The 13,854-nt window shown below is 43.3% G+C and overlaps 1 protein-coding gene across 1 annotated transcript; it reads right to left on the bottom strand.

Moving 5' to 3' along the window:
• Positions 1 to 311: 311 nt before the first annotated feature.
• LOC141145619 (batroxicidin-like) lies at positions 312 to 12,588 on the bottom strand. Its single transcript, XM_073632448.1, has 4 exons — positions 12,220 to 12,588; positions 7,227 to 7,328; positions 5,607 to 5,681; positions 312 to 648 (listed from the first exon to the last, which is right to left on the bottom strand). The coding sequence occupies exons 1-4, from the start codon at positions 12,403 to 12,405 to the stop codon at positions 517 to 519; spliced, it is 495 nt and encodes a 164-aa protein (XP_073488549.1). The 5' UTR covers positions 12,406 to 12,588; the 3' UTR covers positions 312 to 516.
• Between the last annotated feature and the right edge of the window lie 1,266 nt (positions 12,589 to 13,854).

Raw genomic sequence — 13,854 nt, 5'->3', positions numbered from 1 at the left:
GAGCGGCGGGGCATGGATAGGGAGGGCGGCGGGGCAGGGATAGGGAGGGCGGCGGCGCATGGATAGGGAGGGCGGCGGCGCATGGATAGGGAGGGCGGCGGCGCATGGATAGGGAGGGCGGCGGGGCATGGATAGGTAGGGCGGCGGGGCATGGATAGGGAGGGCGGCGGGGAATGATTAGGGGGGACAGTGCCCGTGCGCCCACAATGGATGGGCCACCACTGGGGTTTAGTAACACTGGGAAGGGTACTAATTAAAGTAGCCAAGGTCGGACTTTATAGGCATGAAAACAATGGAGAAGTAACAAAAACTAATATTCATAACATTTATTGAAAAAAGTACATAGTATAAACACAGTGTTCAAAAAGATAAAAAACATGAAAAATGATACAGTAAGTACAGTACATGGGAATGTACACGTGAGAGTAGTTTGGCTATAATAGCTGACAGGATAAGAAAAGCTGGGGGTGGTGCTCAGCGCCGTGGTGCGATCGATCAGAGAGGCTGGGCTCATTTTTAGACACTGATGGGTGGAGATATTTGCCCGCTGCCTTTACCGGGCCGGCCAATTGCACTACTGGCTCCAACTCCTCTACAGCGATAACCTCTGCATGTCGGATTTTTGCTTGAGCGCTTGACCCGTGAGTTCTAAAAAAAACGTAAAAAAAGACCAAACAGTCGCAGTTTATCTTTATTTTCAACATTTTAAATATTCAGTGATTCATTTACAGGATTTTAACCCTTTTACTGCCATTTTTTAAAAATTATGTGCCCATTTTTAAACCCAAGGATTACCTAAACCACCCAAAACATTATATATGATTTGAGAGCAGAGATTTTGGAAAATAAAATGGCGGCACTGACAACATTTTTTTTACGCCACAAGTGAATTGCGCTACTGTTTATCTTATTTATATTTTCAGTAACAAAAACAAAAAAGTAAGACACAATCAACAAAACACAATATAAGACCTAATTCTTGGTAAAATATAAAAGATGGGGGTCACATTGAACAAGTAGATACTAAACATGCCATGCCTTCCAATTGTGCGCACCTGGGAAATGGCACAAAATTGTCCATAGGTGATGCTTTAAAGCTCTGGTGCCCAACTTGTGGCCTGAGTGACACACTTGGCCCTTTGGTATAAAAAGTGTGGCCCTCGGACCTCAGCAGTCTGTAGTGGGAACATTGATTAGGGTAATAGCATTGATCTCTACCAGCCTCATGTAACATCTTCCCAGTCTGGTATTGTCTTCTGCAGCATCTCCCCACCAACAATGTATCCCGTCCTCTCTCTCTGAACGCCAACAATGTATCCTGTCCGCACTCTCCGACCACCAACAATGTATCCTGTCCTCACTCTCTGACCACCAACAATGTATCCTGTCCTCACTCTCTGACCACCAACAATGTATCCTGTCCTCACTCTCCGACCACCAACAATGTATCCTGTCCTCACTCTCCGACCACCAACAATGTATCCCGTCCTCCCTCTCTGACCACCAACAATGTATCCTGTCCTCCCTCTCTGACCACCAACAATGTATCCTGTCCTCACTCTCTGACCACCAACAATGTATCCTGTCCTCACTCTCTGACCACCAACAATGTATCCTGTCCTCACTCTCTGACCACCAACAATGTATCCTGTCCTCTCTCTCTGACCACCAACAATGTATCCTGTCCTCACTCTCTGACCACCAACAATGTATCCTGTCCTCTCTCTCTGAACGCCAACAATGTATCCTGTCCGCACTCTCCGACCACCAACAATGTATCCTGTCCTCACTCTCTGACCACCAACAATGTATCCTGTCCTCACTCTCTGACCACCAACAATGTATCCTGTCCTCACTCTCTGACCAGCAACAATGTATCCTGTCCTCACTCTCCGACCAGCAACAATGTATCCTGTCCTCACTCTCTGACCACCAACAATGTATCCTGTCCTCACTCTCTGACCACCAACAATGTATCCTGTCCTCACTCTCCGACCACCAACAATGTATTCTGTCCTCACTCTCCGACCACCAACAATGTATCCTGTCCTCACTCTCTGACCACCAACAATGTATCCTGTCCTCACTCTCCGACCAGCAACAATGTATCCTGTCCTCACTCTCTGACCACCAACAATGTATCCTGTCTTCACTCTCTGATCACAAACAATGTATTCTGTCCTCACTCTCTGACCACCAACAATGTATCCTGTCCTCACTCTCTGACCACCAACAATGTATCCTGTCCTCACTCTCTGACCACCAACAATGTATCCTGTCCTCACTCTCTGACCGCCAACAATGTATCCTGTCCTCACTCTCTGACCGCCCACAATGTATCCTGTCCTCACTCTCTGACCACCAACAATGTATCCTGTCCTCACTCTCCGACCAGCAACAATGTATCCTGTCCTCACTCTCTGACCACCAACAATGTATCCTGTCTTCACTCTCTGACCACAAACAATGTATTCTGTCCTCACTCTCTGACCACCAACAATGTATCCTGTCCTCACTCTCTGACCGACAACAATGTATCCTGTCCTCACTCTCTGACCACCAACAATGTATCCTGTCCTCACTCTCTGACCACCAACAATGTATCCTGTCCTCACTCTCCGACCAGCAACAATGTATCCTGTCCTCACTCTCTGACCACCAACAATGTATCCTGTCTTCACTCTCTGATCACAAACAATGTATTCTGTCCTCACTCTCTGACCACCAACAATGTATCCTGTCCTCACTCTCTGACCACCAACAATGTATCCTGTCCTCACTCTCTGACCGCCAACAATGTATCCTGTCCTCACTCTCTGACCGCCAACAATGTATCCTGTCCTCACTCTCTGACCGCCCACAATGTATCCTGTCCTCACTCTCTGACCACCAACAATGTATCCTGTCCTCACTCTCCGACCAGCAACAATGTATCCTGTCCTCACTCTCTGACCACCAACAATGTATCCTGTCTTCACTCTCTGACCACAAACAATGTATTCTGTCCTCACTCTCTGACCACCAACAATGTATCCTGTCCTCACTCTCTGACCGACAACAATGTATCCTGTCCTCACTCTCTGACCACCAACAATGTATCCTGTCCTCACTCTCTGACCACCAACAATGTATCCTGTCCTCACTCTCTGACCGCCAACAATGTATCCTGTCTTCACTCTCTGACCACAAACAATGTATTCTGTCCTCACTCTCTGACCACCAACAATGTATCCTGTCCTCACTCTCTGACCACCAACAATGTATCCTGTCCTCTCTCTCTGACCGCCAACAATGTATCCTGTCTTCACTCTCTGACCACAAACAATGTATTCTGTCCTCACTCTCTGACCAGCAACAATGTATCCTGTCCTCACTCTCCGACCAGCAACAATGTATCCTGTCCTCACTCTCTGACCACCAACAATGTATCCTGTCCTCACTCTCTGACCACCAACAATGTATCCTGTCCTCACTCTCTGACCACCAACAATGTATCCTGTCCTCACTCTCCGACCAGCAACAATGTATCCTGTCCTCACTCTCTGACCACCAACAATGTATCCTGTCTTCACTCTCTGATCACAAACAATGTATTCTGTCCTCACTCTCTGACCACCAACAATGTATCCTGTCCTCACTCTCTGACCACCAACAATGTATCCTGTCCTCACTCTCTGACCACCAACAATGTATCCTGTCCTCACTCTCTGACCGCCAACAATGTATCCTGTCCTCACTCTCTGACCGCCCACAATGTATCCTGTCCTCACTCTCTGACCACCAACAATGTATCCTGTCCTCACTCTCCGACCAGCAACAATGTATCCTGTCCTCACTCTCTGACCACCAACAATGTATCCTGTCTTCACTCTCTGACCACAAACAATGTATTCTGTCCTCACTCTCTGACCACCAACAATGTATCCTGTCCTCACTCTCTGACCGACAACAATGTATCCTGTCCTCACTCTCTGACCACCAACAATGTATCCTGTCCTCACTCTCTGACCACCAACAATGTATCCTGTCCTCACTCTCTGACCACCAACAATGTATCCTGTCCTCACTCTCTGACCACCAACAATGTATCCTGTCCTCACTCTCTGACCACCAACAATGTATCCCGTCCTCACTCTCTGACCACCAACAATGTATCCTGTCCTCACTCTCTGACCAACAACAATGTATCCTGTCCTCACTCTCTGACCACCAACAATGTATCCTGTCCTCACTCTCGAACCACCAACAATGTATCCTGTCCTCACTCTCTGACCGACAACAATGTATCATGTCCTCACTCTCTGACCACCAACAATGTATCCTGTCCTCACTCTCTGACCCTCATTTCCTCTATTAGGTCTGCAGTCTCTGACACTCCTCTCCAGCATTACATATATAGAAGATTATGTGTGGCCCTTTGGTGATGCCAGGGGGGGCCACATTTAAGGTCCTCTCTAGCTCATAAGTTGACAACCACTGCTTTAACCACTTAAGCTCTGTAAGATTTTACCCCCTTTATGACCAGACCATTTTTTTCAAATTGACAATTGCACAGTCATGCAACGCTATATCTAAACAAAATTTCTATATATATTTTTTCACACAAATAGAGCTTTCTTTTGGTGGTATTTGATCACCCCTGGGTTTTTTATTTTATCTGATAAACAAAAAAATAAAAAAAAACAAACACAAAAACTGTATTTTTTCGTTCCTGCTATAAAACATATCCAATAAAAAACTAATTTCTTCATAAATTTTGGCTAAAATGTATTCTGTTTAATATGTTTGAAAATTGTTTATTTTCTTTTCTTTTAAAAACCCAACATTTCTTACTTCCTGCTATAAAACATATCCAATAAAAAATTAAAAAAATTAATTTCTTCATACATTTTTATCTAAAATGTATTCTGCTTCATGTGTTTGATAAAAAAAAAATCTCAGTAAGTGTATATTGATTGGTTTGCGTGAAAGTTATAGTGTCTACAAATTATGGTATAGATACTGGAATTTTAATTCTCTTTATACTAGTAATGGCAGGGATCAGTAACTTTTAATACGACTGTAATAGTGTGGCGGAAAATCTGACACTAACTGACGCTGGGAGGAACTGACTAACTGCCACTGACATCACCAGTGACACTAATACAGCGATCAGTGCTAATAATATACACAGTCACTGTACTAATGACACTGGCTGCGAAGGGGTTAACATCCGTTGTGATCAAGGGGTTAAATGTGTGCCTAACAATGTGTAATGCGTGCTGCTTTTTACTAAAGATCTCTTTGCTTCTTCTCCCTTTGCAGGGATAAGAAACAGAGAGGTCGTTCCCTCTGTGCAGAGCTCTGTGTTGATTGTCAACACAGAGCTCTGGGCTGTGATTGGACACAGCTGATCAGCAGGTCCCGGCCATGAATCATTGGACAGGACTCGCTGACAGACTCCCACTGTGTACAATCACTGGGGGTGCCGGTAGGGGGTTGGGCATGGGCTGCCCCCTGCTGTGTATTTCTGCCGTCTGATTTATTTTAATTAGATCTCTACTTCCCTAAATGATCTGAAATCATAATAGAAGATACGGATATTTCTGATTGGTGGTTGGTGTTACCTCGGTCAGGCTGACGCATTTCAGAGTCTCTGAGGTCCCCTCCTCCTCCGGGTACAATCCACAGATCTTCACCTCCTGCAAAATTAATTGCAAACATCCCGTCTTCATTCAATAACCATTCTGCCGTAACAATCATTCTAAATTACTGAATGTTCTAATTGATATTTATTGTTTAATTAGCAACATCATATCATGTTCACTATACAGAAAAATATCTTCACATTTAGGCAGTGCCGGGACAAGGTCATCTAGAGCCCAGAGCCAAATTGCCAAATTTCATCCCCCCCCCCAAGATGTATGAGTGTTATGTGTCATCAAACCCCCCCCCCCCCCCACAAAAATCGAGCACTAATCTGCATGCTAAACCCCCAAGCATAAATTCCCCCTCCCCCAATACAAATCTTCCCCCTGCTTAAATCTCCTTCCCAGCATGAATCCTTGCCTCGCCAACCCCCCCTCCCCCGGCTCGAATCCTCTCATTCCCCATATGCCCCCAGCACAAATCCACTCCCTAAAACAAATTCCCCCTCCTAGTACAAATCGTCTGCCCCTCAAACTACCCCTCTAAGCACAAATTCTCCCCCCCCCACTCCAAGTCCCCCCTCCAGCACAAATTATCCCCAATCCCCCATCCTACCAGAAATCCCTCCTAAATTTCCCGTCCTATAGCACAAATACCCCCAATCATCCCTGCTAGCACAACCCCCCAGGAAACAAATAAATTCCCCTCCTAGCACAAATCCCCCCCCCCCCACCATATTACCTTTTCTAGCACAAATCACCCAAAATCCCCCCCCCCCCCCACACACACAATATTTTTCCCCATCCTTCCTTCCAACACAAATTCACTCAAATCACCACTCCTAGCACCCCAAATTTCCCCTCCTAGAACAATTCTTATCCTCTGCTGTCCCCCCCCCCCCCCCCCAAATCCCCTCCCTCAACCTCTTTGTGGTGCCCCCTCACCTCACATGATACCACAGTGGCCTGGGCAGCCACCCCCCCCCCTACCCACCCCTTGTGCCAGCCCTGCATTTAGGCCTTATCCCAATTACTGATCAGAGGCTCTGGATGGACAGTTGGATAAATGGTTCTATATTTAGGATGTATCTGGTCTATAAACCAGAGGCTCTGGATGGACAGTTGGATAAATGGCTCTATATTTAGGATGTATCTGGTCTATAAACCAGAGGCTCTGGATGGACGGTTGGATAAATGGTTCTATAATTAGGATGTATCTGGTCTATAAACCAGAGGCTCTGGATGGACGGTTGGATAAATGGCTCTATATTTAGGATGTATCTGGTCTATAAACCAGAGGCTCTGGATGGACGGTTGGATAAATGGTTCTATAATTAGGATGTATCTGGTCTATAAACCAGAGGCTCTGGATGGACGGTTGGATAAATGGTTCTATATTTAGGATGTATCTGCTCTATAAACCAAAGGCTCTGGATCCAGTCGTTGATAGATCCATCCACATTATAAACTCATAAAGGGGTCTCAGCACCCCTCACATGCAGAGTTTAGGTCACTGCTAGAAATCATGAAATAAACGTAATATTGCGTGTTTTTTGTGATAATTTATAATGTACAATACACGGTGTACATGTTCCTCACCCCGTCCTTCTTGTAGTCACATTGGGCCAAATTAATATCTTCAGATTTCAGGCATTCTGTCTCCTTTATTAAGAAAGCGACCGCTGGAGAGTCTTCCTCGTTCTAAATGGAAGAAAAAAAATCAGTGATATTGTTACCTCAATATGCTCTATGTATGAAGCTAGCGATAAATACATCATTCTGTACATCATCTGTAACGTGTTAAACACCGAGAACTAAATGTGTTACTTTTTAGCCACTTCCCATCCAGGCCAATTCTGACATTTCTCTCCTACATGTAAACTTCATCATTTTTTTGCTAGAAAATTACATAGAACTCTCAAACATTATATATGTTTTCTTTAGCAAAGACCCTAGAGAATACAATGGCGGTTGTTGCAACTTTTTATCTCGCACGGTATTTGCGCAGAACACGTTTGCGCAGAACACGTTTCGAACACGTTTTTAAAAAAAAAAAAAAAAAAACAGTTTCATGCTTTAAAAAAAAAAACAAAACAGTAAAGTTAGCCCAATTTTTTTACATAATGTGAAAGATGAAGTTATGCCGAAAAAATAGATACCTCACATGTCACGCTTCAAAATTGCACACGCTCGTGGAATGGCGCCAAACTTCAGGATGTAAAAATCCCCATAGGCGATGCTTAAAATTTTTTTACTGGTTAAATGTTTTGAGTTACAGAGGAGGCCCCACATGTGTGGTTTGAACACCGTTTTCATATTAGGTATGCGTTCGTATGCGTTCGTATGCGTTCGCTTCTGCATGCGAGCACACGGCGCTTTAAATTTTTTTTTTTATTGTTAATTTTACTTTTTATTTTAAATTTGACACTTTAAAAAAAATAATTATTATTTTTGATCACTTTTATTTCTATTACAAGGAATGTAAACATCCCTTGTAATAGGAATATGGCATGACAGGTCCTCTTTACAGTGAGATATTGGGTCAATAAGATACCCCATACAGATGGACAGTAGAATAGTTGGGCACCAGGTGGACAATATAATAGTTGGTCACACAGATGGACAGTAGAATAATTGGGCACACAGATGGACAGTAGAATAGTTGGGCACACAGATGCACAGTAGAATAGTTGGGCATACAGATGGACAGTAGAATAGTTGGGCACACAGATGGATGGTAGAATAGTTGGGCACACAGATGGACAGTAGTATAGTTGGGCACACAGATGGACAGTAGAATGGTTGAGTACACAGATGGACAGTAGAATAGTTGGGCACACAGATGGACAGTAGTATAGTTGGGCACACAGATGGACGTTAGTATAGTTGGGCACACAGATGGACAGTAGAATGGTTGAGTACACAGATGGACAGTAGAATAGTTGGGCACACAGATGGACAGTAGAATAGTTGGGCACACAGATGGACAGTAGAATAGTTGGGCACACAGATGGACAGTAGAATAGTTGGGCACACAGATGGACAGTAGAATAGTTGGGCACACAGATGGACAGTAGAATAGTTGGGCACACAGATGGACGTTAGTATAGTTGGGCACACAGATGGACAGTAGAATGGTTGAGTACACAGATGGACAGTAGAATAGTTGGGCACACAGATGGACAGTAGAATAGTTGGGCACACAGATGGACAGTAGAATAGTTGGGCACACAGATGGACAGTAGAATAGTTGGGCACACAGATGGACAGTAGAATAGTTGGGCACACAGATGGACAGTAGAATAGTTGGGCACACAGATGGACAGTAGAATAGTTGGGCATACAGATGGACAGTAGAATAGTTGGGCACACCGATGGACAGTAGAATAGTTGGGCACCAGGTGGACAATATAATAGTTGGGCACACAGATGGACAGTAGAATAGTTGGGCACACAGATGGACAGTAGAATAGTTGGGCACACAGATGCACAGTAGAATAGTTGGGCATACAGATGGACAGTAGTATAGTTGGGCACACAGATGGATAGTAGAATGGTTGAGTACACAGATGGACAGTAGAATAGTTGGGCACACAGATGGACGGTAGAATAGTTGGGCACACAGATGGATGGTAGAATGGTTGGGTACACAGATGGACAGTAGAATAGTTGGGCACACAGATGGACAGTAGAATAGTTGGGCATACAGATGGACAGTAGAATAGTTGGGCACACAGATGCACAGTAGAATAGTTGGGCACACAGGTGGACAGTAGAATAGTTGGGCACACAGATGGACAGTAGAATAGTTGGGCATACAGATGGACAGTAGAATAGTTGGGCATACAGATGGACAGTAGAATAGTTGGGCATACAGATGGACGGTAGAATAGTTGGGCACACAGATGGACAGTAGAATAGTTGGGCACACAGATGCACAGTAGAATAGTTCGGCATACAGATGGACAGTAGTATAGTTGGGCACACAGATGGACGGTAGAATAGTTGGGCACACAGATGGACAGTAGAATAGTTGGGCACACAGATGGACGGTAGAATAGTTGGGCACACAGGTGGACAGTAGAATAGTTGGGCACACAGATGGACAGTAGAATAGTTGGGCATACAGATGGACAGTAGAATAGTTGGGCATACAGATGGACAGTAGAATAGTTGGGCATACAGATGGACGGTAGAATAGTTGGGCATACAGATGGACAGTAGAATAGTTGGGCACACAGATGCACAGTAGAATAGTTCGGCATACAGATGGACAGTAGAATAGTTGGGCACACAGATGGACAGTAGAATAGTTGGGCACACAGATGCACAGTAGAATAGTTGGGCATACAGATGGACAGTAGTATAGTTGGGCACACAGATGGACAGTAGAATAGTTGGGCACACAGATGGACAGTAGAATAGTTGGGCATACAGATGGACAGTAGAATAGTTGGGCATACAGATGGACAGTAGAATAGTTGGGCACACAGATGCACAGTAGAATATTTGGGTACACAGATGGACAGTAGAATAGTTGGGCACACAGATGGATGGTAGAATGGTTGGGTACACAGATGGACAGTAGAATAGTTGGGCACACAGATGGACAGTAGAATAGTTGGGTACACAGATGGACGGTAGAATAGTTGGGCACACAGATGGACAGTAAAATAGTTGGGCATACAGATGGACAGTAGAATAGTTGGGTACACAGATGGACAGTAGAATAGTTGGGTACACAGATGGACAGTAGAATAGTTGGGCATACAGATGGACAGTAGAATAGTTGGGCATACAGATGGACAGTAGTATAGTTGGGCACACAGATGGACAGTAGTATAGTTGGGCACACAGATGGACAGTAGAATAGTTGGGCATACCGATGGACAGTAGAATAGTTGGCACACAGATGCACAGTAGAATAGTTGGGCATACAGATGGACAGTAGAATAGTTAGGCATACAGATGGACAGTAGTATAGTTGGGCACACAGATGGACAGTAGAATAGTTGGGTACACAGATGGACAGTAGAATAGTTGGGCATACAGATGGACAGTAGAATAGTTGGGTACACAGATGGACAGTAGAATAGTTGGGCATACAGATGGACAGTAGAATAGTTGGGTACACAGATGGACAGTAGAATAGTTGGGCATACAGATGGACAGTAGAATAGTTGGGCACACAGATGGACAGTAGAATAGTTGGACACACAGATGGACAGTAGAATAGTTGGGCACACAGATGGACAGTAGAATAGTTGGGCACACAGATGGACAGTAGAATAGTTGGGCACACAGATGGACAGTAGAATAGTTGGGCACACAGATGGACAGTAGAATAGTTGGGCACACAGATGGACAGTAGAATAGTTGGGTACACAGATGGACGGTAGAATAGTTGGGCACACAGATGGACAGTAACATAGTTGGGCATACAGATGGACAGTAGAATAGTTGGGTACACAGATGGACAGTAGAATAGTTGGGTACACAGATGGACAGTAGAATAGTTGGGCATACAGATGGACAGTAGAATAGTTGGGCATACAGATGGACAGTAGTATAGTTGGGCACACAGATGGACAGTAGAATAGTTGGGCATACAGATGGACAGTAGAATAGTTGGGCATACAGATGGACAGTAGAATAGTTGGGCACACAGATGGACAGTAGAATAGTTGGGCATACCGATGGACAGTAGAATAGTTGGCACACAGATGCACAGTAGAATAGTTGGGCATACAGATGGACAGTAGAATAGTTAGGCATACAGATGGACAGTAGTATAGTTGGGCACACAGATGGACAGTAGAATAGTTGGGCATACCGATGGACAGTAGAATAGTTGGGCACACAGATGCACAGTAGAATAGTTGGGCATACAGATGGACAGTAGAATAGTTGGGCATACAGATGGACAGTAGAATAGTTGGGCATACAGATCTACAGTAGAATAGTTGGGTACACAGATGGAGCAGTAGAATAGTTGGGCACACAGATGGACAGTAGAATAGTTGGGCACACAGATGGACAGTAGAATAGTTGGGCACACAGATGGACAGTAGAATATTTGGGCACACAGATGGACAGTAGAATATTTGGGCACACAGATAGACAGTCGAATATTTGGGCACACAGATGTACAGTAGAATAGTTGGGCACACAGATGTACAGTAGAATAGTTGGGCACACAGATGGAGCAGTAGAATAGTTGGGCACACAGATGGACAGTAGAATAGTTGGGCACATAGATGGACAGTAGAATAGTTGGGCACACAGATGGACAGTAGAATAGTTGGGCACATAGATGGACAGTAGAATAGTTGGGCACACAGATGGCCATTGTGTCTTTAACTCCCATTCTCCTTCACTCATGTGGCTTCAGTTCACATCAATGTTGCACACTGGTGGGGGCTAAAAAAGTAGGACATGTTGCATTGTAACGCAGCATGTTGTGACACGCTGTAAAGTATCACAACGCTCTGCAAAAAAACTTTGAAAATAAAATCAATCACTGCGATGTGTTTTAACCACAAATAAAGGCGAGCGCAATGGATGGATTTGGGGCCCCATTATTTACACTTACCTGCATAAGGGGAGCCGGGAGATCAGACAGGAGCTGGAACAAGAACTCTTCACCTTCCTTTTGGTTGTAGAGATCCAGAGCAGCTCTGATCCGTCCTTCCTGATCCGGAGACTGAGAGTGAGCCACCTCCAATGTGATCGCACAGAGCCATACCACACACTGCCAGATCTTCATCTTCCCTTCCATCTCAGGCAGATATCACTGGAGGAAGAAGGTTTTATAGGGGGATTCTGTCTCTGGTGGCTTTTCTGATTTCATCATTCAGCACTCTTCTTCCTATCGTTGCACCACACAGTATGCTTTTCCTTTGTCCATCTTCCTGTGTTCTCTCTGTGTGGTCTGTATTCACATTTCGTCATCTCTAATACCGGGCACAACGTTATCTCATCCACCTTCCTGTGGTTTCTTAATGTATGTTTTGTTAGTTATTTAATCACGTACGCTCGTGCACTTGTATACCCCTTATGGACCAGAGCAATTTTTACATTTTAGATATGGGCCCCCCCGATTTTGGAGTAACATTGTAATTACTTAATATCAAATTATACAAAAATAAAATAAGATATCAAAATAGTCTAAAAAGATTCTATATGTGCACTGGTATACTACTGTGCAAAAGTTTTCGTAATGAAATTTGTTTAGTTTAGTTTTGTTTTGTTTATTACTTTTAACCAGATTCAAATTTTTCCAATGGATTGGAAGTATTCATGTATTCAAATCTAATTTTAATTGAACATTTCAAATTTCTCCAAATTCATTGTGCAGAATAGCTGGTTGGTTCTATTCTATTTGAAATTTGAATTTCGGAAGATGGCTATATTCTTTCTAATCTATTCTAGATTTTCTATTCTATTCTTTTCTATTCTACTCATTTCCATTATATTACTTTTTTTCCTATTCTATTCTTTTCTATTCTATTCTGTTTTATTTTATTCTATGCTGTTCGATATTTGTATTTCAGAGGATGGCTATATTCTATTTTATTCTATTCTTTTCAATTATATTTCTTTATAATTTGCTATATTCCTTTATTTTCTATTGTATTTAGTTTTACTCTATTCTTTTCTATTCTATTCTGTTTTTATCTATTCTTTTTGAAATTCAAGTTTCAGAAGACGGCTATATTCTTTCTAATTTTTTTTTTAATTCTATTAGAATCCTGTTCTGTTCTATTCATTTTTTTTTCTATTTTATTCTATTCTTTTCTATTCTAATCTATTTTTTTCTATTCTATTCTACTCGTTTATTTTCTCTTCTATTCTATCCTTTTATTAATTCTATTCTGTTTTATTCTATTCTTTTCGAAATTTATACTTCAGAAGACGGCTATATTCTAACACACACAGTTTTTGAAGGAAATCAGCAATATGTTTACAATTCAAATTCAGATTAAATTTTGTTTTGTTATTTCGGATTCATTTATATTCATTACTATTGAATGAAATCAAACCTTGGACAGAGTGGTGACTGTGGACATACTATACTTGGACAGAGGGGTGTCTGTGGACGTGGTATACTTGGACAGAGGGGTGGCTGTGGACGTGGTATACTTGGACAGAGGGGTGGCAGTGGACGTGGTATACTTGGACAGTGGGGTGGCTGTGGACGTGGTATACTTGGACAGTGGGGTGGCTG

The sequence above is a fragment of the Aquarana catesbeiana genome, linkage group LG05, assembly GCF_042186555.1.
Source record: "Aquarana catesbeiana isolate 2022-GZ linkage group LG05, ASM4218655v1, whole genome shotgun sequence".
NCBI lineage: Eukaryota > Metazoa > Chordata > Amphibia > Anura > Ranidae > Aquarana > Aquarana catesbeiana.
Note: the sequence above shows the minus strand (reverse complement) of the source record. Positions and strands in the feature narration are given on the sequence as shown.